This window comes from Cavia porcellus, unplaced genomic scaffold (genome assembly GCF_034190915.1).
Source record: "Cavia porcellus strain 051 isolate PalLab524CR breed Dunkin Hartley unplaced genomic scaffold, mCavPor4.1 scaffold_11, whole genome shotgun sequence".
Taxonomy (NCBI): Eukaryota; Metazoa; Chordata; class Mammalia; order Rodentia; family Caviidae; genus Cavia; species Cavia porcellus.
This window is the reverse complement of record NW_026947494.1, coordinates 54,400,988-54,428,101: the sequence shown is the minus strand read 5'-3', so window position 1 is coordinate 54,428,101 and position 27,114 is coordinate 54,400,988. Positions and strand designations below refer to the sequence as shown.

Genomic DNA, 27,114 nt, shown 5'->3' with positions numbered 1-27,114 from the left:
GAAAACTTAAATCACTTGCTCAGTAAGTGATGAAATCAGACATTCTGACTTCAGAGCCGATATTTTAAACCCCTTTACTAAGAACTACACACAGGAAATAGAAAGCATGTCTTAATGTCCAAGGCCCTTCCAAACATGTGATCATCAGTACCTTGGATAGAGGTCCAAGTAGAACTGTCCCAATACTTCTCCAGTAGCTTTATCCTTCACATTGTAAAGTGTAACACTTTGATTCCAAACATGAGCATCTGTCACTTGCTCAAATGAAAGTCCCAACAATTCTTGGTAGATACTCAGCAAGCCTTCGGTGACTACCTCAATGGGGAAGTATTCTTTGAGGAACTCTTGATCTATACAGTACTTGAGTTCTTCCGTTCGAGTCATGTAGTAGTGTAGGTCCCAGGCATTGATTTTCCCATCATACTCAAAACCTCTCTCTTCACATTCTCTTTTCTTCAGATTCAAAATAAACTCTCGTTCAGCCTCACCCAATGGTTTTAATTTCTGGCTTAAATCATCTAGGAAGGTAAAAAGGAAAAGTTAGCAGTCTATTGCTCTTGGGAAGAAGCACACCAGTGCTTTAGCATGGCACTAAAAGACACCAGGAGGAAGAAGGGACAAGAACAAGCTCACATATGACAGATTTTCCTTTCTAGACTGATGTATTGACACCTTGTCAGTGTTTCTTTTAGCACCAGCAAACTTGGCAATGCCCTCTTTATAGTATCAACAAAAAAATGAATTTCACCTCAGACTCAGTGTTGTAATTAAGGAAGAAAAACAAACTACTCTTATGTGCATAATGTTTTTCAATGAGGCTAAGCTCCTAACAAAGCTACAGGAAACAAATTACATATGACCTGTGGTCAACATTATCTATAAAGTGTTCAACACATTCGATAGTCATGGGTTTAGTTCTTCACCATGAATGGGAAGAGGGACGATTTGGATACATCAATCCTGGATGTAAGCTGGAGACATTTCTGGGAACAACAATATATATACTGTGGTCAATTTCTGGGCATTTTTTAATTTAGTTAAATAAATATGCTCAATGTATTTTTCACAATTTGTTACATATGTTAAGATGAGAATGTGCGTAGGTCTATAAGGGAAATGGTACTTTAGATACAGCTTCACAGTGAGAGGGAGGCTGCAGCCAGAGAGGACTGCTGTATTCTCACAAGGGACACAAAGAGATATGGTTTTCACTAGGCTTGTGAGAGTATATGCAATACAGACGGCAAGAGTGTAAATCATATGAGAATATGCCCACTTCAAATTAGAAAGAAAACTACCATAAAAAAAGTAAGTGAATCAAGGAGCGCTACAGAAACTTTTTATCAGTGCGATCACCAGTAAAGGAAGCATTCTCACAAACCTGTTAAGGCCCTTACCCATCCTCTTGTATAACATGTGTCTGACTATATGGCAATCACCTGTTCACTTCTCTGTTGCTCCCACTAAGCAAAAAATCATTGCGGAAAGGCCTTTGTTTTATTTCTTTTAGCACATTACCTAAAATTACATAATTATTCATAAATGTCTCATGAGTAATTCTATGATGATAGATATATTATCATTGATGAAGCATCTGTTATAAGGCATATATGATTCCAGCACATATATTAGTAAGGTAAGATATGGCCACTTAAGGAAAGAATTGAGTAAATTTTTGGTTAAAGACTGATTTTTAATACATTATTGTTTGCAACTTAATTATGGTGGTAAAGACATAACAAAGCAATGAATACTTTGAGAACATTTAGTCATGAACATATACTTTCCTTTTTTGAGAGAGGGTTTTGTTATGCAGTTTAGGCTGGTCTTGAACTCACTTTGCAGCCAGGCTGACCTTGAACTCACAGCACTCCTCCTGCCTCAGCCTTGTGAGTGCTGAGATTACAGGTCTGCACCACCATGCTGGCTAGACATATAGTTTCAAAAGTATTTATGAAAAAGGAATGTAAATCTAGTTACTAGTATTGAAGTTTGCTATTTTATATTACTTTCACATCTTAATAAGTAGTACCTTATTAGTATGTATACTTTTATTTATATATGTTCTGTTTTCATTTACATGATATATGCTGGTTTATTTCATACAGATTCCTAAGTAGCCATGCCATCTCTAGTGAACACCTAGAAGCAGTAAATAAAGGCTGTGAGCTAACGCTCTCTTTTAGCACTGTAAATGGCACGTGAGGAAACAGTATAAATACCCAAAAAAAGATACTGCAAGACAGGATGAAGCAAGGGCTAAAATGGTAACATAAACAATCAAACTGATATGATACAGCAGGATAGCCATGGGGAGAGGGAATAACAGAAACCACACAATTGTTTTAAAAAGAACAACTAACCTAGAAAGGCCGTCACACGGCTTGTGCTCTTGGCAGTGTTCATTTCAAGGACAAAGTCAGCATGTGTATTATAGCCCAGGAGTTTGGCCACTTGGGCCCGCAGTGGGAGTAGCTGCTGCAGAATTAGGGTGTTTTCCTAGTAATAAGCAACAAAACAAAGCTTAACAATTAATTGGACAAAAAACACTAAAACAAGAGTTTTCACATTTTTGGACTTATAAAACTGTCAATCTTTTTTTGAGATAGGGTTTCACCATGCAGTTCAAGCTGTACTTGAACTATGTAGCCCAGACTGGCCTCAAACTTGAGGTGATCCTACTGCCTCCACCTCCTGAGTGCTAAGATTATAAGAATGTACCAAACTGTCAAAAAATTTTTTTAGAACATCTAAACTACTAGTTTCCTTTCAGGGTCGAACTTTTTTTAATAATAGAATTTTGTTTCTGAAAAAAATTTGAACATTTTAAACCTCAAGAGACAGCTATAGTTATGAGTTTCTTAATAAACTTTGAGGTATCATAAATAAAGTAAAAATACATTTTAATAGTGATTTTCATTCATTCTCATTACACCCAATATTGGTACTTGATTATTTTTAAGATATCATACAGTCATATATATATATATATATATATATATATACATATATATAATATATATGTATATATATATATACATATATACAAAATATATGTATATATATATACATATATATATATACACACACACACACATATATATCCATCAGTTCAACCAATGAATCTGATTTGGTTCTTGTTCAATTCAGTCTGTGACCATAATTATGGAAAAAAATTTGTGAATTGTGTGTGTATATATATCTATATATGAGGTACCACTGTGTATACATATATGCATGTATACAGGAAACCAAATATGTGTGCACATGTATATGTGTAAATGTGTGTGTGTGTGTATATATATATATATATATATATATGTGTGTGTGTATATATATATATATATATATGGAAAATAATGTAATGGCAGGGATATAAAGAATTTGAAAACCTTATGCACTGCTGATGAGAATGTAAAATGCTGCAGCTGCTACAGAAAATAATACGGTGATTCTTCAAAAAATTGAAAAGATTTATTATAATATTCAAAATTTTATTTCTGAGTAAATATCCAAAAGAAGTGTAGAATCAAAGACAATTTGTAAACCTATGTTTATAGTGGCATTTTTATTCAAAATAGTGAAAAGATAGAAGCAACCAAAATGTCTTTTGACAGATGAATGGATCAAGAAAATGGTACAGTGCTAACTTAGGTTTACGAGCTTAATACTTTTGACAATTCTGGTTGCAAACTGATTCAAATTCAATGGTTAGGCTCAATGCTGATCTTATGGAGAAATTTGATTTGGTTCTTGTCCAAATCAGTTTGTGACTAGGAATGTGGAAAGAATTAAATTTGTGAACTGAAGCATATCTCTATCTACTTATTTATATTTATCTATATACATTTCAAACTTAAAAAGAAAAGCTATTCTGACAGACAAATGTCACAATATGGATTCGCTTTTAAGACATTGTGTTAAAAGCTGGGTGTGGTGGTGCAGGCCTGTAATCCTAGCATTTAGGAGGTTGAGGCAGGAGGATCACTGCTAGTTGGAGGCCAGCCGGGGCTATAAAGTGAGTTCAAGGCCAGCCTGAACTGCATAACAAAACCTTCTCTGGAAAAGACACACACACAAAAGACACTATGTTAAGTAAAATATGCCAGTCACAAAAGGATATTCTGTATGATTTCATTTGTATGAGGTTGCTGAGTAGTCAAACTCTTTGAAATACAAAATGGGATGATGGTTGCCAGGGGCTGCTGGCATAAGAGAAAGGGCAGGAATGTTTAATGAATACAGAGTTCCAGTTAGCAAGCATGAAAAAGTCTTGTGGCTGGCTGGTGGTAGTCGCAGAACAGTGTAAATATACCTAATGCCACATGCTATGGTCTGCATGTTCTAAAACTTAAGGGTTAGAAACTTAACTTGAATTGTGGCACTGAGAGAGAGCATTGCTGGGCAAGTGATTTAAGTCATGAGAGCTCTAGCCTCACAAATGGGTTAGTTCCTATGAAAGGCTGGATTGAGGCCACATAGGCCCTTTTGCCCTTCCACCATGTGAAGGAACACTATTCTGTCCCTCCTCCCCCTTTTGAGCTCATGCCAGAGCTGTGCTTTTGGATTTCTCAGCCTCCAGAACTATTCAAAGTATGTATGTACTGTTTACATTTTGTTTTTTGCTTGAGACAGGGTCTCTTGCTATGCAGTTCAGGCTGGTTTTGATCTCATTATGTAGCCCAGGTTGGCTTGGAACTCCCAGAGATCCTCCTGCCCCAGCCGTATGCATTCCCTTATGCTTTCTGAGCTTCAACTTTCTCATCTCTCTCTTTTCTCATCCATCTCATCTCATTAATTATTTATATAAGGTGGTCATGAAGATTCAAATGAGAATATATTGAAAGTCCTTACAAAAATTGCAAGCAGGAGGACTGGGGGTTTAGCTCAGCGGCATAAGTGCCTGCCTTGCAAGCACACAGTTGTGAGTTAGATCCCCAATACCAAAAAACAAAACAAAACAAAACCAAAAAAAAAAAAAAAAAACCTAAGTGAATGTTTAAATTTTGGGCTGGGGATTTAGCTCAGCAGCATAAGCGCCTGCCTGCCAAATGTGAAGTCATGAGTTTGATCCCCGGTACAAAAAAAAAAAAAATTGCAAGCACTATGTAACTTGTTATTAATGAAACAGGGCTTCACTAACTAGTTCAGGCTGGTCTTGAACTCACTATGCAGGCTGGCCAAAGCTTGTGGCATTCCCCATCCTGACCACTGGGATTACAAATGTGTGCTATCACTTGGTAGGATAAATTCTGTTTTTTGAGACAGGGTCTCACTATGTAATTCAGGCTGGCTTGGAATTTGATAGTTCTCCTATCCCAGCCTCCTGAGTTCTGGAATTACGGACATGTGTCATCACACCCGGAAATATTATTTTAAAATCAGAATGGAGAGGCTGGCCCGATGGCTCATGTCTGTCATCCCAGTACTCAGGAGGCAGGAGGACTGGATCACCCATGAGTTCAAGGCCAGCCTGCATTATATAGTGAGGCCTTGTCTCAAAAATATAAACACAAACACAGAAAAGAATGAAAACATGCATAAGAAAGCACATACAACATCATTCTCCAAGTTCTAAAATTAACTAGTTTGAATTTTCTCTTGTTTTTTTGGTTTCTGTAGATATTCTTGTTAGACTGCTAATTTTCTCCCAATATCTATCCTCCCATTCTTCTTTTTAGTAAAAGAGCTCTGAGTTTTTGCTGGACATATGATTACCTAGCTGCCTTTCCCAGGCTTTCTGGTGTCTATTAATATGTGGTCGTGTGACACTCAGTGGAACAATGAAGTCTGAATGAAGTGATGAGTGCAATTTCTGTGTCATCTCTTTACAGGTGCTTGTCTTGTTAACTGTGAACTGAAGATGACAATGACCTTAGAAGTTACATACTGAGTACGGCCAAGCTGTCCTCCAGCTCAGGATTACTCATTTCTCAAGTTCCAAGAGAAATCTTTGCAAAAGTTGTGGTACGATATATATACCTTAATGGTTAAAATAATATATAATTAAGTATAAAATTCAGTGCTGTTAATTATATTCACATTGTTGTGCAACTATTACGACTGTATTTCCAGCTAAAACTTCCTCATTACCCCAAGCAGAAACTCTAAGCATTAAAAGCAACTCCTCAGGCTCCCTAACTCCATTCTCTGGTAACCTCTAACCTACTTTCTGAAGAGAATTAACTTTTTACCTTGAGTCACTATGCTTTTGAATGGTTCAGCTGCTTAGCCTATACCCTGCTACAGAGATTGATAGCGGGGATAGGGTGCTATGATGGAAGTGAAAAGGAAGAGCAGAATGGAAAGTAAGTACATTAAGGCTGCAGGCTGGGAAGCTGCTGATGTTTATTATGCACAGAGAACATGTATTAACGCTGCTGTTATACTTAGAAAACAGGCCAGATAACTACCGAGGAGTAGCTCTAAGGGAGTCCTTTGTGGAAACTATTTTTGTTAGCATGTGTGTTTGTTGGTGTGCTGATTGTTATGTGAGATATGAGTTCATGTAAGAACTGGCCAGTTTGCAAAGACAGGAGGAAAAGAATTCTGCTGAGGGAGATTGTGCCTGTGGCCTACAATATGGGGCTTCAGATAGTTGAAAACTCAGTTCTATATCCCTAAAATTACCAGAAAAGATGTCATTCTGAGTTAGTAAACCATAGAAACTAGTTTGAAAACACTGCCTTCTTACTCAAGCCTTCTTTTCAAGGGAATCAAAAGCAGACAATATTAAATTGAGAAAGAGAAGAATGGCAAAATATAAAGTCAGTATATGAGATACAGCAGTTTTAAGAACTATGACCAAAAGGAATATTTGGGCATGGTTATTTTAACAAGAATCTGACTAGAAACAAAGGAACAAAACATTATGTAACCCAGATTGGCCTTGAATTTATGGCAATTCTCCTGCCTCTGCTTCTCAAGTGCAGGACTTATAGGTGTATGCCATGATTCTTGGCTCTGAAATTAAGTTCTTGAAGGAATTTTATTACCCAAAAATGATTCGAGTCTAGCCTATGAAATTTTATGTTTATTTGAATCATAAATCATCCCTTATACTTCAAACTGAATCCAACTCATAAACTGAATCATGACAGAAAGCAGACCCCAGTAAGTCCAACAGGGTTAAACAAGGGACTTCAGAAGAACATGTTATCCTCCTAAGTCCTGTCAAACAGGTTCAAAAACTGTCTGCTATGTTTTCTACTCTTTCCTTTTTCTAATGGGATTTTTACCATGGTTATTCCATTCTTATTCTACTCCTGGATGTGGTTTGGGGTTAGGAGGCTGTTAATGTGGCATTCCATTCACAGAGTACTAGATGATGAGAAGCTGTAACTGGGAAGAACTGTGTATCACTCAGAGATATTGGTATTTAAACTAGTTCGAGGCAGTAACAGGCTAGGAACTGATAAATGGTTCTATAACAGAAGGAAACAAATAAACGAAATGAGATGGGAGGCCCTTCCTTGTGGTAACCTGGGTAGTCAGTGAGAAAGAATACGGTGGAATGGGCTAGTTGACGCAGTATTCAGTTATCTTTTTTTCTTTTAGTAAAATCTTTAGCTGAGTAATGACTGTTAACTAAAGACTACATTTTCCAGCTTCTCTTGAGCTAGATAAGCTATATGATTCAATGTGGTTGTCAATGGATTTGTGTATAGATGGCATTTCTAGGCCTTGCCCTTGAAGACAGTTTGTAGACCCACTGTACCGTCCCCAACCCCCATATTCCCAAGGAACTAAGGAATACTCATTTCTAGGAATGACCTTGGAAGTCACTTGTTGAGGAGAGACAGCAATCTTAAAGGCCCTGGGCTTCTGCCCTGGGGAAGGACTACAACTTCTAGTTAACTTAACCCATTCTCCTTTTATTAGAACAACTTAGCCTGGGTCTACAAGAGCAGACTGCTAATAAGCAAAACAAAAGCTAAAAGTCTTAGGAGTTATACACCACACAGACACACACACACACACACACACACACACACACACACACACACACACAGAGACGCGCGCGCGCACACACACAGAGGAATATCACATTCTGAGATGACTTCAATATTGATGAGCAAAACAGATCTTTTCCCGAAAATCTTCCATAAAAATAAAAGAAGGACAAACATTTGTGGTACCTCTTTGCATCTTGTATTAAAAGCCATTTCCATCCTCCTTCTGGTTTCAGGAACACAACATTTCTTCATGACAGGAAAATAGTGTGGATATTTTAAGGTGATTTTATACTTGCCATCATCTGTCTTTTCTAAACTGTCAATGAAATCATCAGGAAGAGCACCTGCAAAAAGTCATTTTCTCATACTTCTATTCTCCCAACTAATTATTGGTTTATTTAGTATTGGTACCGTACCTTTAAGCAGCTCTAGGAAAAGTGATGGAGTAACTGAAATTCAAGTAAAATAATGACAATCTTTATAATTTCATTTTGATTTTACTGGAATGGGGGTGATGTTGAGAGGGCAGGTGGCTCAAAAGATGGTATTAACAGGCTGCAGAGCACAGTGCAGATGGTGTTTTGAAGGCAAACAGACAAAACTGAGCCAAGAAAGGCCCTGGATAGAAGTTTAAGTTCAATGCAGGGGACATCATGGCAGAAACACTTTCAAGGTTCTAAAGGCTATTGGTCACTAGGGTAAGTTAACAAGAAAGATTCAAGGGGAAAGTGTTATGAAATCTCCCCTGGTTTCTTCATAGAAATAGTATACAGTCTCTTATCAGCCTAAAGTCTAATTGTGGCTGCTCTGTTTGTCTTTTTCATAGCAAGAGTAATATGTTTAGTTGTTGGGTCATTTTTAAATTAATGTTTAAAACTCTGATATAGTTATTTTATCTGGAAAGCATAACAAATTATGAGGTAACATTACTTGCATAAATTACTTAATTTAACGTAGATAAGTAACAGAATTTTACCAAGTTCAGCCTTGGAAAACACAAGGAGAGTGTCATCCTCATTGAGGTTTTTGTTAAAGTCAATACATAGTTCACTCATTCTTTTCTTTATTGATTTGATTTCCTGAAATGAAGAAAAATATACAGAACATTAATAATAAAAAGGAGCTTTCATTTTTACTGCCATCAGGCAAGTACATTTCACCTTTATATGGTGACTAGACTCTGTATCCAACCCTCAGAAAGTACTTTCCAGAGATGTGTTTGGAAAAGCAGCAATTGGCAGTCTTCTGTGTCATGCTCACAATATCTGTGTGTAGTGCTTACAGAAAGACAAACTGGGGATATACTAGGATTGGTTGTAAATTTGAGGAACTAAATAAATTAAGGAGTTACAGTAAAAGCAGTATCTGGTACACTGTGCACATAAACAGTTGCTAAGTGAATGAAGAATCTAATGACCCATTAATGAGTGTGTTTAAAAATTTCAATTTAGTACCCAATGTCCAGTACCTAAATAAACCAAAAGATAAGAACTGCATAATTGTTAGGTTGATTTGGAAAAAAGGTAGTGTCTTAATTTTACTGAGCTTTAGTAAACTGAAGTAATTTAGGGATCCTATCATTTGCATAAAAAGTGTTTAAGTGAACAAAAAGTAAGCAATAAGAAATCACGAGAAAATTTTATATTAATCTGCCCCAATCTTCCCAGAATGCCAGGAAATTACATTTACTTAAACAGGCTCTCAAAGTGTAGCCCTGCACAGGAGGACTGGCATCACGGTGGAACTGTAGTTGCTCAGGCCACCACACTAGCCTGATGGAAACAAACTCTTGGGAGTAGGTGACTATGATCAGTTTCAGTAAGTTCTCTTGGTAATTCTGATGTACACTAAATTTGAGATTTCTGTGTAGGTGCATATTGTTCAATGTTGTTTTGGACACTTTGATTGACTCTCCAACTCCTTTCTCATTTTTTCAAAATTGTTTTTGGAGTCAGGGTCCCACTATGCAGTCCAGGCCAGTTCTTAACTCACTAGGTAGCCCAGCCTGGCCTTAAAATAGCGGTGATCCATCTGCTTTAGCTTACCAAGTGCTAGGACTACAAGTGTATGCCATCACTCCTGCCTTCCTTTTTCATTTCTTTCCTACTTTGTAGTCCTGTAGTTTGGTTTTTTTCTGTTGCTGGTTTTTCTTTTTGAGACAGGCTGTTACTTGAACTCATTATCTAGCCTAGGCTAGCCTCAAACTTGCAGTGATCCTCTTGCCTCTGCCTCCCTAGTGCTGGGATTACAGGTATGTGCCGCCATCCCAGGTCATGTAGTCTGGACAGAAAACATCAGTTAGATAATCACTTCATCCCCATCACAGTGACTAGGTCAGATAATCCAGGCCTAGTATTTCCCTTACTAATATTAGCTGAAAAATTATTAGGTGAGAGATCCAAGGAGGTAATAAGGAAACTATAAGGAAAAATTTGAAATAATTTTTAGTCTGTAACACTCTTCTGTAATTCTAGATAATGAAATTTAATTAAATCACACTCACTGATTCTTAAAGTGGGGTCCTGCTGAGAAGAATCAGCTTCTGATTGGGGACTCAGTATTAGGTACAAGGATCCAAGCTGGGTCAAGACATGAGGAGAATTTTGATGGGGGCTTCTCTATGTCTTTCTTTTTTTTAGATTCATAGCCGTTTTAGTAATATAAGAAAGTAGCCTTTGAGAAACACCATGTGATAGTTAATTGATTGTGTCAACTTGAGTAAGAAATGCATAACTAAATTGGCTCAACAAATTTCTGGGTGTGGAGAACAACCCTACGGAAGATTGTAACCAGAAGAGTATAAAAGGGAAATGAAGAAGGAAGGGTTGCTTCTGTTTCTTCAGTGGAGCTCTAGACTTCACCTTCACGTTGGCCATCATCTCTTGGCTTCCAGTGCAGATGTTTCAGCCTTTCAGTATGGATGCTTCACTGTTTCATCACAGATCATTTGGCCTCGTAATTTGGACTTGGCATAGCAGATTACACTGAGCTTCAGGCCTTTGACTAGACTTTTCAGATCTATAGCAAGAAGGTAGATCTTTTACACTCTTCCACAGTGGACTCTGTGGGCCACTGTAAGCAAACCTTGTAAAGTCTTACACATTCATATATCTTGCATTAAATGTTTCACTAGTAAGCACTGACTGCTCCACACCACCACTGAAGAGGATAGAGCAGAGAAACAGAAAAAATTCAGGCCACCAGAGGCACCACTGTGCATCTAGATCCACCTAAACCAGGAAACTCATCTACATCTGGACTTCATAGTTACATAAGCAACAAAATCTCTTCTATTGTTTAAAGGAGATTTTATTAGCTACAACCAAACACAGCTTAACTTTAGAGTGCTCATGTCTGAAAGAGAACTTAAGATTGACTGGGAAGGCACAGTCATGGAAGTCTGGTAATTTTTCTTCTCTAGTTAGGATGAAGAGGGTACCAAGTGATCAAAGGGCATTCAGGTGGGAAAATGGCACCCATAGCTCAGTGGTGCCTACAGTTATGGCTACCATGATGACATTATATGGTTTGGATTTCTTTCAAACTGATTTCCAGTTCTTCTGTCTAGAAGAATGATCTAGAAATAAATCATGGTTTATATTTCCTATTTAAGAGGAATGAGGTTAATTATAAAGCTGAGTTTACTGCTAAATCTGGAAGAAGACATGATTGGCTTCAGACAAAAGGAAAAGTCTGAGAGGCCTTTTTCAGCAGCTAATCTCTACTTTTTAAGGTACTATCTTAATCATAGAGTATTCCATTCCAAAGTGCTGCTTTAAAACTCTCCATCAATAAGGATTTTACTGCCAGTGTTCTATCTCTGTATGATCAAAGAAGGAACAATATAAATCAACTATTAATATTTGGAACTAACAAAGAATATGAAATAGAGTAGGGGAAATAAGTCCAACACTGTAACAAATAAAACTTGGACAGGATTAAAGAAAAATTGTCTGTCAGTCATGAGGAGGGTAAAAGGAGTTACAGGACAAAGCATTAAAGACCAGACACTGCAAATAGATTAGCACTATGAGTTATTTTATTATAGCTTATCTATTTCCCTACTTCTTGATTTTTATTGTAGTTTATTCTTTTTTTCCCATTAAGAAAAGGAAACATTAACTCACATTCTGTACTTGTTCTGGAAGATGAAGTCCATTCCTTTTTCCCATTTTAACTGACTTTTCCAAGTATCGTCTAGCTTCCGGCTTTATCTGCTCCAAATCACAGGTTTCCTGAAATTAATATAAATGACAACCATTTTTGTTGCACTAGTACAAGGGTAAATTACAAACTATGAGGCCAAAAAATTTATTTGTCATCTCTTTTGGATTACAAAGTACATAAGGGATTATGAGGCAGGCCCTTTTGAAGACAATTTATTTTATGCTTTATTGAACTTCTGCTCATTTAAAACAGAAATGTTAAATAAATAAAAATCTAACCAGAATTTCCTTGCCTTGCCTCAGAGTCAATATGGACTGTACCACTGGAAGGCATGTTAACAGAAGTATTTATATAATCTCATTCTGAGCATTCTTTATGACTGAGTGGCCTTTTTCATAAACACCACAAATCATTTGGATTTAATATTCGATCATTTGCTAACCTATTTTTACTTGAGAGACATGAATAAAACTAATTGGGTAAATTCTACACAAATACAGAATGGGACAATTTTGCCAAGAAACCAAACAAGGACAGCTGGATAAAACCCCATACCAGCAAAAGGCTTCCAACACTTCAAAACTGCCTTCCTGTCGTTTGGCAAGCGAGCTCAAGAGTAGCAAGCTGCATATGAACAAGTATCTGGGAAAATGAATCAGCACTACACAAAGAAGACTAAAGCAGTTGATGGATCTGAATTATAAGCAGCAACACAACACTCACTCCAAGGGACAGAGAGCCCTAGAGGAGAATGGAAGAGTGCCCCAGCTATAGTAAGGTAGTGGAAACACTACACATTTCTCCAAAAGAGATGGTAGAATATGCATGGCACATCTGGATAAGTGGTCAGTTAGTGGTTTCTACAAGGAAATGGACTCCAGATAGATTCAGCATGTATAATGGGATCAGTTTGGGTGACAGCCAACGAGTGCCTTCTGTAACTGGAGCCTTACAGACTCTATGACCCAGCTGCCCAGGCCTGAATACTCATTTCCCAACTCATTAGCTCTTTACAAGTTTTGTTTAGCTGCACAGACCATTTTATTTTATTTTATTTTTTTTACTTTTTTGGTACCAGGAATTGAACTCAGGGCCTCATGCTTCCCAGGCAGGCACTTATGACACTGAGTTGCATTCCCAGTCTGCAGATCTATCTATCTATCTATCTATCTATCTATCTATCTATCTATCTATCTATCTATCTATCTTTTTGAGACAGGGTTCACTATGTAGTTCGGCCTGGCTTTGGGCTCATTTTGTAGCCTAGGCTAGTCTCAAACTTGCCTCAGCCTCCTGAGTGCTGGGATTACAGGAGTGCATCATCAAGTCTGGCAGCTGCAGATCATTTTAGATTCTTGGTGCTAAGCTTATGCTACAACAATTTGGTAACTTTTTTTTTTTTTTTTTTTTGCAGCAGCAGTTGGCATTTTAACTGGGAGGTATATACCATTTAGGGTAGAAACCTTACTTCACTCAGCCTACAAATAAATACCTTATGTCATAGTAATAAGGTACCCATGTATACATTATTCAAAGTTTCCTCTGAGTTTATCCTCAGTGGAGGCAAAATATAGTTAGATTACTTTTTCCACACTAACTTCCTTTTGTTTCCCTGGAGAATTTGTGTATGTGCTGGCCTGACTGGAGGTGCACCTATCCCCACCTGGTATAGGCATCCACTGGGATGTTAGAAGCAGGAGCCTACAATGGGAAGAAATCTGTAATTCCTAGGGGCTGACTGAGGTAAGGACTGGCCCCCTGAGGGATGATCGGTAATTCAAATCAGTTTTCATGCAGATGTAATTAACTTGTGTTCACTGCTTCAATAACACCAGAAAGTCTGCCTTGAAGTGTCAACCATGGCAACACGAGTCTCTAGACACTGCAGCACTGCGAGTTGCAAAGCTGGGGCAAACTACGCAGTGTATATTGGCAGGGGTGGCAGGAAGCCTGGTGAGAAGGGGTGGCAAGGGCTGGGTAATTTGTTAAGGACATAGGTGAGCAGGTGGAGATCCAGGGCGGAGGGTCATTCATTGAGGATCTGAAAAATGCAGCTGCACAGGCAGCTGTGTTCTTGGTCCCGTTTATCCCTGAGCTTAGAAGACAGACTCATAACAAAAGCTCAGCAGCTGATATAAGCAGAATTCCTACTCCATGGCCTCTTAATCACAATGGGCTCTCATACTGGGTAGGCTTACATTAACTCGCTATATCTGCAGGTAGTAGGGCTGCTGTTTCAGAAAGCCTGGAAGTATACTCAGGACAGTAAACTCAAATTTCATACTCTGGGTTAAAATTAAATCTACTTACTCTAAAAATACACCTATTTATTCGGCTATAAACAGGTAAAAAGATAATCTAAGAAAAATTATCCTTGATTTATGTCCAATTATAAGATTAATTAATGCACTGAAATATTTAACTTACTACAAAAAGACACTTAAAAAACTCTGACTCAGTTTTAGCCAGATACACCCTGCAGGTCAGACTCAGGTCTCAAGCAATCTCTGAAGGCCTCTGGTAGGAGGGAGGTGCTTCTAACATGTGCTTCTTAAGCACATTCCTGTTGCAGAGCCCATCATCATAATACAGTCCTTTATAATCCTCCACAAGGCCAGAATTACTGCCTAAGGACTCCATAGGAGGGAGTCAGCAATACTTCTAGACTGCTTTGCTGTAATTGTACCTTCCTTCCTAAACAAAAATTTCTCCCATTGAATCTGAACCAGACCACAGTCTTGGGTGAAATTTATTGTGTTTAAAGAGGAGAAGGCTAAAGTTCTCTAAAGTAATTTTGAAGTTTATATAATTTGTCAGTAAGCAGACTTATTTTAACCATTTCGGTGATAAGATTTCTCTTTAACCTCCTCTTACAATAAAGTGCTTTTATATGAATCTGTTCATATGCCACCCCCCAAGGTAAGGCTTACAGACTTATTTTATTAAATTTTTTTGGTAACGGGAATATTTTTTGGTAACTCATGGTCTTGGACTTGACAGGCAGGTGCTATGCCACTGAGCTATATCCCCAGCCCAACAAACGTATTTTATAGACAATAAAACTGAACTTAAAAATCATGGGAGTATTTGGAGGGAAAATCAAGAAAATTTCCCATTTTGTATAATAAAAGTTTCAAGATTGCTAATGAATTAAGGGTGATAAAGTACTAGTATATCACAGTGGAAAGAGCAGTAAACATAAGGATTTGAAAAAAATTTATGTTTTTATCATTAGATAGCTGTTTGATTTCAAGGAGAACATTTAAGTTTGAGTGTTGACTTTGTATCCAAGGATGCTGCTGAATTTGCTTATTAACTCTAGTAGTCTTTGGTGAAGTTTTGGGGGTCTTCTATGTAGAGTATCATGTTATCTGCAAATACTAGTAATTTAACTTTTTCTTTCCTACCCTTATACCTTTCATTTCTCTCTCTTGTCTAATTGCTCTGGCTAATATTACTAGAAATATACTGAATAGGAGTGGAGGGAGTGGACATTCTTGCCTTTTTCCTGATTTTAGAGTGAAAGCTTTCAGTTTTTGTCCATTTAGTATGACGTTGGCTGTTGATTTGTCATAGTTGGCTTTTATTAGATTGAGGTAGAGACCATCTATTCTGATTTACTGTAGGGTTTTTTAAAATTGTGAATGAATGTTGGGCTTTATCAAAAACTGTTTATACATCTATTGAGATGATCATGTGATTTTTGTCTTTGGCTCTGTTGAAGTGGTATATATGTTTACTGATCTGCATATGTTGAACCATCCCTGCATTCCTGGGATGAGTCCCACTTGCTCATGATGCATAATCTTCTTGATGATTTACTGCATTCTGTTTGCTCAGTATTTTACTGAGAATTTTTGGATCTATGTTCATTAGGGAGATTGGCCTGTGGTTCTCCTTTTGGTTGGGTCTTTCTCTGGTTTTCAGTATCAGAATAATACTTGCCTCCAGGAATGAGTTAAGGAGACTCACTTCCCTTTGAATTTCAGTTTGAGGAGTATTGGCATTAAAGTGTCTCTAAATTTCTTGTGGAATTCAGCTGAGAATCCATTAGGACCTGGGCTTTTCTTTGTTGGTAAGCTTTTAACTATGTTTTCAATTTCAGTAATTGATATTGAGTTATTCAAAATTTTTATATCTTCCTGATTCAGCTTTGGTAATTCATGCATTTCTAGGAATCTGTCCATTTTTTAATGTGTTTTTCAGTCTATGTGATCTTTCAAAATGGGCACTGAGATCTTCTGAATTTCCACAGGATCTGTAGTGATTTCATCCTTTTCATTTCTCATTGCATGAATTTGAGTTTTTTCTTTCCTTTTCTTGTTAAGGTTGGCCAGGAGTTAATCAATTTTGTTTATTCTTTCAAAGAACCAATTCTTCGACTCATTAATTCTTTTTATTGTTTTCTTAGTGTCAATTGCACTAATTTCTTCTCTGATCTTTGTAATTTCTTCCCTTCTTTTGGCTTTGGGCTTAATTTGCTCTTCTTTTTCTAGAAGCCTAAGGTGTAGCATTAGGTTATTTGTGCTTGCTCTATTTTCCTGATAGGAGAATTCGCTGCTATATATTTCCCTCTTAGGATTGCTTTCATTGCATCCCATAGGTTCTGGGGCATTGTATCTGCATTTTCATTTAATTGTAGATATTGTTTAATTTCTTCTTTAATTTTATCTGTGACACATTGATTGTTCAGGAGGATATTATTTAATTTCCATGTGTTTTTGTAGTTTTTGCAGTTTCTTTTGCCATTAATTTCCAATATCAGTACACTATGGTCAGATAATATGCATGGGATAGTTTCAATTCCTTTGCATTTACTTAAGCACATTCTATGGGCTAGTATACAGTGTATTTCAGAGAATATTCCATGTGCAGCTGAGAACAATGTATATTCTGATATTGTTGGATAGAACACCTTGTAAATGTCTACTAAGTCCATTTGTTTATGTCTGATTCACTGTTATTTTTTTGCTGAATTTTTGTGTAGCTGACCTCTTTTGTGCCTGTGTACCAGTTGGCTCACAGGAAGGGTGAACTGGCTTCTTTCTTCTTGAGACCCTCATGATTTGTGTGACTTACATGAAGGAACAATTGGCTTCTTGTACTCCTCTCAGATCTAGCATGGCTTCTGCGGACTCACAGGAAGGGCAAATTTGCTTTTCTCTTCCTGGGCCTTGCATATTTGTGCAGCTGATGGGAAGAGTGAATTGGTGTCTCTCTTCCCCGGCCCTGCATGGTTTGCACAGTTTAGGGGAAGGGTGCGTTGGCCTCTTATACTCCTCCCAGACCGAGCATGGCTTCTGCTGACTCACAGGAAGGGTGAACTGGTTTCTTCTTCTCCATTAATTTTGAAAAGATAGTTTTTCAGAGTTCATCAACCTGGTTTAGAAGTTGCTTTTCTTTCAGGGCTTCAAATACTTCACTCCAAACTCTTCTTGACTTGAGGGTTTATGTTGAGAAGTTGGCCATGATTCTAACAGGCTTTCCTTTACAGGTGATTGGTTTCTTTTCTCTAACAGCTTTTTGATATTCTGTTCTTGTGCTAAATTTTTGGGATCTTGAGTATTATATATCTGGCTATAGATTTATTTTGGCTATGGGTGTGCGGAGCTCTACATGCCTCACTCATCTGTACTCATGTATGGGAAATTTTGTGCTATTCCTTCTGCAAATATTTTTTTTAATGTAATTTGCGTTGGCTCCTGCATTTTCATTGTCACCGTCAGTCTTACAGTGTTTTTCTTTGCATTGTCTTGGAGATGTTGAAACTGTTATTTGGTGGTTCCTTGTTATTTTTAAAAGATCTTTCCTTTGTGATTGCTAGCCATGATCCTGTCCTCAAGGTCTGAAAGTCTACCTTCAGTTTTCACTCAAGCAGTCTTGCCAGCTTTCAATGGGATTTTCAATTTCCTAGATATTCCTTTGACTCATTCATTCAATTTCTTTTCTATATTTTTCATGCATGGTTTCCATCATTTTCCTATGATCCTACATTTTTTAATCTATGTCTTCTCTAGCTATGCTGAACAATTCCTTCATTAAGGTTGTCACCTCTTTTTTTTCCTGAGATTATTTCTGATCTGATTTCCTGTATAGCCTTGTGGATCTGGTTTTTTACTTTACTTGCTATTGTTTTTCGGAAATTTTAGATATGCACCTTCCAGTGTCTCCTATGTCGATGTCTCCTGTACTTGTTCCAGATGGGCTGGGGTTTGAGATTACATTTTGCTTTTTTGTTTTGTCATTTTTACCTCCTGGTTGATATTTCAGTCTTTTCAATTCCACTAGTGTCATCCATACAAAGTATGTGCCTTAGCTTCCTACTATGTAGCTGTTGCTCACCCAGTTGCCAGGTCTCACAGTATACAGGAGTGGTCAGTCACCAGAATTCCTCTTGTGGGGCCAGTTGGGTAAGTCCTGGATTCTTCTTGGGCTGACTAGCCTTTGAGGATTGATGTGAACCAACCCTTAGTTCATATTGTTACTGTAGCTTCAGACTTTTCCAGACTGCTAGACCCACCTGTCCATGGTGTGTGCCCCAACTGGGGCCTTACTATGTCACTGGGGGTTTTGCAGACCCAGCCAGCTTTCTCTGGATAGGGGGAGGCTTCTTTGGCATTCTTGCTGCCCCACCTGGGGTCCTTTGTGTGGGGATCTCATCTGTGCTCTCATTGGCCTGCCAAGGTTCATCTGGATGGGGGAAGGACTTATCCATAGCTCTCACCTATCTGCTGAGGTCCTCCAGATGTGGGGAAGGGTTGTCAACACTCCCCCTGATCTGCCAAGGTACTGCGGGGTGGGGGAGAGGGGTTACTGATGCTCCTGCTGGCCTGCTGAGGAATTGCGGGTGGGGGAATGGGTCATTGAGGCTCCTTCAGGTCCACAAAGGCACTTCAGGTGAGGGGTGGGGCCTCTCCACTTTTATTTTGTGACAGTATCTCAATAATTTGCTCAGTTTGAGTTCAAACTTAGACTTGTCCTGTGCCTCAGGCTCTCAGAAGGTACATCACCACACCCTACACGGTCATGGTTTAGGGCACTGGCTCTCCATGGGCGGTAGGGAAGGAGAAAGCATATATACTTAAAAGCATCTGTACTTGGGCTGGGGCTGTACCTCAGTGGTAGGGCCTGTGCTTACCTTGAATGAGGCTCTGGGTTCAATTTTTGGCACCGCAAAAAAAAAAATCTGTACTTTCTTCCATGACTTACTCATCAGCCTTGTAACATTAAAATTTTCCCTTTTAAATTCTGAATTGCCTAAAATAAACTGGTAAAGCCAAAGTCTGTGGCTCTGAAAACATATATACAATATTATAACTGGTCACTTCATTTCACAAATATAGTTTCAACAGTTCAGCCTCTGTTTTATCAAAGAATTCTTATTGTGCATCTATTATTTAGTAAGTGACAATGATGAAATATGGTTAAACTGTTTTATCATGAAAACATTGTACATTTTCCTCACAATGCAGCTTGAAAGAATATCTATGCAACTGATTTTTGCTGGATTTTGGTTAATGGTTGAGAAGATTGTATAAAAAATGGGAAATACCAAGACCTGCTGCATAATTGACATCTTTTGACATTTGGTCATTCTTTAACAGGATGAAGAAGTTATGTTTTTGGTAGAATTAAGAATAGATTTAATAAATTTTTATGTAATACTTGATATGTACAAATGAATATAATTATATACATGTGAGTTATAAGGACAAATTAAATCCATCCTTTATTTATAAAACAGAACATTAACACAATTACATTTACCAATGTAACAGGCAACTAATGCAAAAAAAAACTCTTGAATTTTATGAGACACATTTTTCTAGTTCTATTACTGATGTATATCTGTTTCTTTTTGAGCTTTATAAAATGATAATGTTGTATGCAGCACTCTGCAATTTTTTTCTCATTTTTACTAAGATTGAGCCATATAGTTTCACAGTTGCCATATTTATTTCAATGCTTTAAAATATTCAGTTGTATAAATGTATCACTTGTGATTGATTTTTTTTCTTGCTAATAAAAAGCTGGTTGAAATAGTCAATTTTTAAATTGTAATACTGTAATGAACACTTACCCAATTTCATTTGGGCACAACTACAAAAATACCTCTAGGACAGTGGAGGCAAACTTATGGCATGCTTTCTGAAGCTAGCTGTTTGGTACAATTGAAAGCTCTAAAAGGTTTGCTATCATTGTAAATATTGGAGTTGGAGGTAGAGAGGGTATGCAGGATTGTAGAGAATTTAGGGTTGATTTTATAAATCTGCTTTATACACCTTAGTTGTTATTATTTTTAATTAATCACATTCTCGTAGTACATGAACACTTTCATTGAACCATATTCACAAAGAAAACTGCCATTGCTAGAGTTCTTAATTTTTGCCAGTGTTGTATGTGAAAAACAGCAACTTGCTGCGGCCTTCATTTGCATTTCTCTGAATACTAATGAGGGTAACTTTCCATATGATTAACTGCCATTTGTGTTTCTTCCGAATTATCTCTTCAAGTCATCTGCCCATCTTTTTACTGGGATGTTCCTTTGTTACTGATACACTAGTTTTCTGTGTATCCTAGACTATTTTGCTACTATAATGTTTTGTAATTTTCTTTTCTCAGTATTTATCTTTTTACTTTATGAATCAGTTACTTTATTTTAGTCTTTTTGAGACAAGGGCTTCCTATGCAGTTCAGGCTGGCTTTGAGCTCACTTTGTAATCCAGGCTGGCTTCAAATGCATAGCAATCTTCTTGCCTCAGCTTCCTGAGTGCTGAGATTATAGGCATGAGTCATCATGTCTGGCTGAACCAGTTATTTTAATGTAGTCAATTTATTAGTTTATACTTCATAATTAGCATTTTTGTGTCTTGTATAAAAAACATATCTTGTGCCCAGATGATATAAAGATACCATCCTAGACAAAGTTCTAGAAACTTTAAATTTTAATCTATTAATTTAGGACCTTCAGATATTGGGAACTATTTTTTCAGTCTGTTGTGAGGAAGAGATCATATTTAATTTTTTTCCACATAGATAACTTATGTTTCAGCACCAATTACTGACGGCCTATTTTATGAACCTGCCACTGCTTTCCCATGTTAGTTCATTGGACATTGTTATGGTTTACATGGAGACCCACAAAAGCTTCAAGCACTCATAGGCAGGACTTGAGGAAGGTAACTGGATCCATGCGGCACACTGTGCACCAGAGGAATCACGTACTGTTAAGTTCAGCAGCTGTGTGTGCTGCTGCAAGGTGCCACTGGCCAGAAGAGGCAGGTCACTGGAGGAGGACACATTTCTCTTCCAGGATCCTTCCTTCTTTCTCTGTTTTCTAGGCTCCATGACCTGAGAAACTTGCCTCAGTGCAGGTCCTTTCACCACAGACAAAGTTTTAAAAATCATGAGTCAAAATAAGCTTCTCCTTGTGCATAGACAATATTTTGTCTAAGAGATGAGAAAACTGACTAAGACAATTACTAAACGCTTACTCTGTAGCAGTTCTTTTGCTAGAGGTTCAAAACAGAGTGAAACAATACAGACCTTCCCTTGAGGGATTTAACAAAGTGTATGCATGGTGTCTGCCAAGCACTTACTGACCACTATGCTGCTCTTGCATCTTACTATTGATGTTTTGCTCTTTTTTTTTTTTTTTTTTTTTGTCTTTTATTGGTACCAGGGATGAACTCACGACTGCCTGCTTGCAAGGCAGGCGCTTATGCCGCTGAGCTAAATCCCCAGCCCCAAGAGTTGCAAATTAAAGTTTTTTGCAATTCTGCAAAAAGTAATATGCATAATAAAAAGTGCCTAGCACAGTGAAACACTTTTTCAAAAAATTGTAAAGGTATCAGGACAATAACAATTTAAAACTAAGACATTATGAAAATTCTGGGAAGCAAATCAACATTGTTGATTAAGAAATCAAAGTACTCAAAATTGACCCATGCAGAAAACTTATTATCCATAATTTTTGTGAGTATTAAGAAATACAAGGTTGACATCAGCAAGCATGACTCTCACATACATTATCAAGTCTTGTCATTAATATTACAGCCGAAACCAAGGTATGTATAGATAATTGGATTCCATTTGTTTTTAATTAATCGGATCTAATACAAACCATCCAAATTCAGAGATTTTTAATTCTGAACTTCATAGCTTATGATGGTCAAATACAGAATTACAGATGTGCCTTTTGATTACTCCTTTGATTTTTATTTATTTATTTATTTTTTGACACATGGTCTCACTAAGCAGTTCAGGGCAGCCTTGAACTCACTATGTAGACCAGGCTGGTCTCAAACTCTTGGCAATCTTCCTGTCTCAGCTTACTAAGTGCTGGGATGACTGGCATGCACTACTGGCATGTACCACCCTAGCTTGGTCTTTAATTTTAAGTGAATGAAATCATAATTCCATGTAAATGTAATTATTATAATACATTATATAATACTATGCATATTCATTATAAACATTAGAAACCAAATCTAGGAAAATTCAAATACTTATCCCAGGTCAAAGGGTACCCTTGTGCTGGGGACAGAACACAGGGCCTTGTGCATTCTGCCCCTGAGCTCCAGCTGCTCCAGCTCGCAGATTCTTACTTTTGGGTTGTAGGTCTCCACTCCCTATTTAAAGGAATTCATAATACCACTTACCTGTAAATGAACAATTTTCTGAAATATATCTTCTCTCATGCTCATCTCAATATCAAAACGAGAAAGTCTCTTGTCTGCTTCTGTACTTGCTGCCCGTACTTCTTTGTCACAGGACACATGCTGAGGAAAATCTAACATGGTTCTTTCCACTGTTGACAGATGAAGAAACCATGAGCATGACAAGTCTTGCCAAATCAGTATTAAGCCAAATACTTTCTTCCTAGATGAAGACTAAGCTGATTACGTTTTCATTTTATATTTTCTGTAAAAGTTCCCAACACTATCAAGAAACATCAGTTAATGCAAATCTTGGCTGTTCTATTTTCTATTTGAAATCTTTATGAACAAGAGGATGGGCACTAAACATTTATTTAAGTATATTTAGGGTAAACATTTATTAACTGGGAATAGTTGAAAATATAGTTTTTATACTGACAATTTATAGTTCTTATGACCTGAGAAGGCAGGAACAGGCTACATTAAAAAGATAAAGAAGAACATGGGACAGAACCTGTTGGCTGTCAAACAAACAGGATACATTATAGGTAGTAGCTCCCAAGTGCTGGGACACCAGGTAATGGGCTATGGAGGATCTTACAGGATGAGGGGCTTAGAATGGGGTTGGAAAGATAAAGCCTGCAAGCATAGGGCCTGGAAAGACAAGGATTTTCAGAAAGTAAGCTGATTGATTTAGCAGCATAGGGTTTGATTAGAACAGATTTCCTTTCTTCTTCTTCTTCTTCTTCTTCTTCTTCTTCTTCTTCTTCTTCTTCTTCTTCTTCTTCTTCTTCTTCTTCTTTTTTTTAACTACAGATGCCTTAAAGAATCAAACCAAAATTATGGACTCTCCTCCAAACACACACATCATATAAACTCTAATAAAAGTTCCATATAATTTGGGAGGATTCTCAGAATTTTAAGTGGATTCATCCAGCAAATATAGCTAGATATGGAATATCTCTTTTAATGATAATGGTAAATAACTTAGTTTGCTCTAATTTTCACCTGTTAAGAGTGGTCCTTGGGTTTTTCATATATCATATTTTGACTTTATTTAGATAAAACTGATATTAGTGAAATACCTAGTACTACATAACAAAAAGAAATGTATTTTATAGCAATGGTTGTAGTTATGCTGACAGTTGAGTACTTTGATCATTTCCAGTATTTTGAGGTCTTACAAAGAGGTAAAATTTATACATGTGTTATCTATCTTTTAAACACCAAGAAATAATAGTTTGATAAGCTGCCTCACTTATCAGTCCTCTTAAAAGATTGTTACAAATAAAACTGTTTTAAAAATACCTGCCAGAAATATCAAAATAAGTCCATAATGTGTACTACAAAATGCAACTTAGACAAGTGTATTTTAGGATTTAATTTATATATAGTTTTTGGTTTTTGAGACAGGACTTCCTATGTAATTCCGGTTTGTCTTGAACTCATTATGTTGCCCAGGCTGGCCTCAAAGTTTCAGTGACCCTCCTGTCTCAGCTTCCTGAGAGCTGGGATTACAGGCATGCAACACCATGTTTGGTAGGACTTAATTTAGTTTATAATGTTATGTCTAATGGTAAAGGAAAAAGTGGAACAGAAGGTTTAAACTTTAACCCATACAGTACTTAAGTGATTCAGTTAACTTTAGGTTGTAGTTTCTCTTTACTTTTAAAAAATAGCTTAGTGTTATTAAGAAGGAATCAAAACTTCTCAGGAACTTGAATTAGGAGCACAAAATTCAGAAGCCTTAAAACTGGAAGCAGATTCTTAAATAAACAATCACACTGAAAACCATTTTCTTCTATATTTTGCCTCAAAGTTGGAGCCAGATTTACACACTCCTTGCCAAACTATAAACAATGCTGATGCTTTGTAGCTGGCATTAGACAAAAGAAGCTTTAACATTTACTGTAAGAGGTAGAATGAACTCTCAGAACATATACAGATAAGAGAAAGTGAATTTAAAACAATCAGTCCCAAAACTCAAAAACCTTAATGATTAACCAAAAGATAAATTTATGGAAGAACAAAAATAAACACCACAAATTTTGAGATATGCTTAAAAGATTATAAAAAAATAGAATTAAAGATAATTATTTTAAAGGACTTTGTTTTTAAACCCCAATGGATTTTTAGACCAGTCAAATATGTGAATAGAAAAGCTAAAGCCTTAAGTCACTAAAGATGTAAGCACCTGAACCGGAGACAGACCCACAACAGGGCAGGACATATATAGGAAGGTGCCTGTTGTAAAAACTGCTGAAGTTTCATCCCTTGGACTCTTAAGAATTCTACCAGATCCTTGTAAGCAGATGTAGTGGTCATTAATGAAAGTGAACTAATTGGTACTAGGATAGATATGGAAAGAAACGCGAGATTAAAATATCCACCTAAGTTCCTTATTACTGTGGAACATAGGGTAGGGAGCTCTTGGTGATGGAGAGATAAACAGGTTGCTCTGGCTGTGCTGGATTCTGACAGCCTTTCAAATTTCAGGATGCAGAGAAATATTTATGATCCAGTTTTTTACTTACTTCATATTCTCATGAAATTTAGATATACAGCCCAGGTTGTTTAATTAGTCATCCTATGAAATATGTCCAATTCTAAGAGATAACCAAAATGAATCTTCACTCCTTCTAATTCAAAAGGTCTGATACATTATAAAAACAATACTGTGTATGTTTGATGTAGGAAATATGGAAAACAAAAAACACATAAAGAAGAAAGTCAAAACAAACTGTAAAGCCTCACTCAGAATATTAACTGTTGTGATAGTTAATTTTATGTAATTCCTGACAGTGTTTTTTGAAGAGTCTAACATTTACATTTGTGAACTGAGAGTAAGCTGATTATTCTGTGTAACATGAGTAGCTTCATCCCTGGAGTTGAGGGCCTATCTGAAACAAGTTCTGCCTGCCCAAGCAAGGAAGAACTCTGCCACAGACCACCTTCAGGCCTCATCTGCACAGCTGGCACTCTGAGTCTCGGGCTGCTGGTCCATATGCAGAGTTTAGACTTGTCATCTTCCATTATCATGTGAGCCAGTTCCTTTAATAAATCTCCCTGCATGTACTCTATTGGTTCTGCTTCTCTGCAAAATCTTGTTAACTCTGTGAAACCTGATTTTCTTCCAGGTTTTCCTCTGCATCCTTTTCTTCTATGTCATTTAATACTACTTCTATGATTTTCATGGCTACAGAGTGTTACAGAGGATGGACAGTTTACTAATTAGTCACCAAATTGTAGTCGTATATCCACAATTCTATTTGGTGAGATATGGGGGTTGTTTCTGAGCCCTTCTATGAGAAAAGTGCATACTTTTACATAAATTTATATAATTTTGCCTGGATCTTATTTTTCCTTAGAATATTTCAGGATAATGGAATTAATGGGTTATGGTGTGAACTGAAAGTTTAAAATGTATTATTAAATGCTGTTCAGTAAACAGTGTAATGATAGTTGTCATCTTACAGCATCTTTATCAACATAGTAAAATTTATAAACCATAGGCGATTTTATTCTAAGCAACTAAACAACCATAATATAAAAAGTAATCTCTTATAAAACTGGAAGTCTGATTGCCAGGAAACAAAGCATGAAATGGCTTTAGATGGTAGAGAATGGAATACTGATGCACCTGTGCAACCTACCCACCTATATATGTCACTTCCACGTCTGCCAGCACCTGTAAACAGTTCTCGTAGGTGACTTCCTCCATCTTGAGCATTCCAACAGCATCATACACCTGTTTGGTCTGCATGATTAATTCCTCGGTTCTTGTTCTAATTTGCTCTGGTGAAAGATCCCACCTTAGAACATTTTTCCCATTTGTAGTAGAAGAAGATACTGCCCGAAGGGAGGATGCTACTTCTCTTCCTAATGTCATTCTTAGTAAAACCCCGGAACCACCAACTCTAAGAAGAATCAGAAAGAAGAATAGAAATTAGGAACTTTTGTATGTCCAAAGTCAAGATACAAATGTATATTATAAAATTCAATTTAAATTGAGCAAATTCTCTCATGTGAATACATATGCATAAAACTAAATGCCCTCGAGCTTTCTATTTTTGAATAATTATAGTTTTATGGAATTCATACAATCCAAATACTGAATTTATGTCATGAAATTATACAGAAAAATGAAGCTAGGTGTCAGTGATGTAATAATTGTTCTGTATAAATTAAACTAGAAATCTTCTCTCTGTTAACTTCTACCTACTATGTACACAGATTTAAAAAATGTTTGCAGGCTTGGCAAGGAAACATTTAAAATTTGTTTTTATACTGAACACTTTTCCCTCAAATTTTCATGCAAATCAAGAATTATTATT

General features: G+C 37.0%; 1 protein-coding gene across 2 annotated transcripts in view; it reads right to left on the bottom strand.

Annotated features, from left to right (window-relative positions):
• Nucleotides 1-27,114, bottom strand: part of Nln (neurolysin) — a 96,579-nt gene that overhangs the window by 34,242 nt on the left and 35,223 nt on the right. For both annotated transcript variants that reach the window (XM_005000285.4, XM_003462682.4), the window contains exons 2-8: nt 26,438-26,697; nt 22,784-22,932; nt 12,083-12,190; nt 8,932-9,034; nt 8,139-8,299; nt 2,364-2,499; nt 152-518 (exon numbers count right to left, since the gene is read on the bottom strand). In XM_005000285.4, coding sequence (XP_005000342.1) covers nt 152-518; nt 2,364-2,499; nt 8,139-8,299; nt 8,932-9,034; nt 12,083-12,190; nt 22,784-22,932; nt 26,438-26,697 — 1,284 coding nt within the window. The remainder of the gene's footprint in view (nt 1-151; nt 519-2,363; nt 2,500-8,138; nt 8,300-8,931; nt 9,035-12,082; nt 12,191-22,783; nt 22,933-26,437; nt 26,698-27,114) is intronic.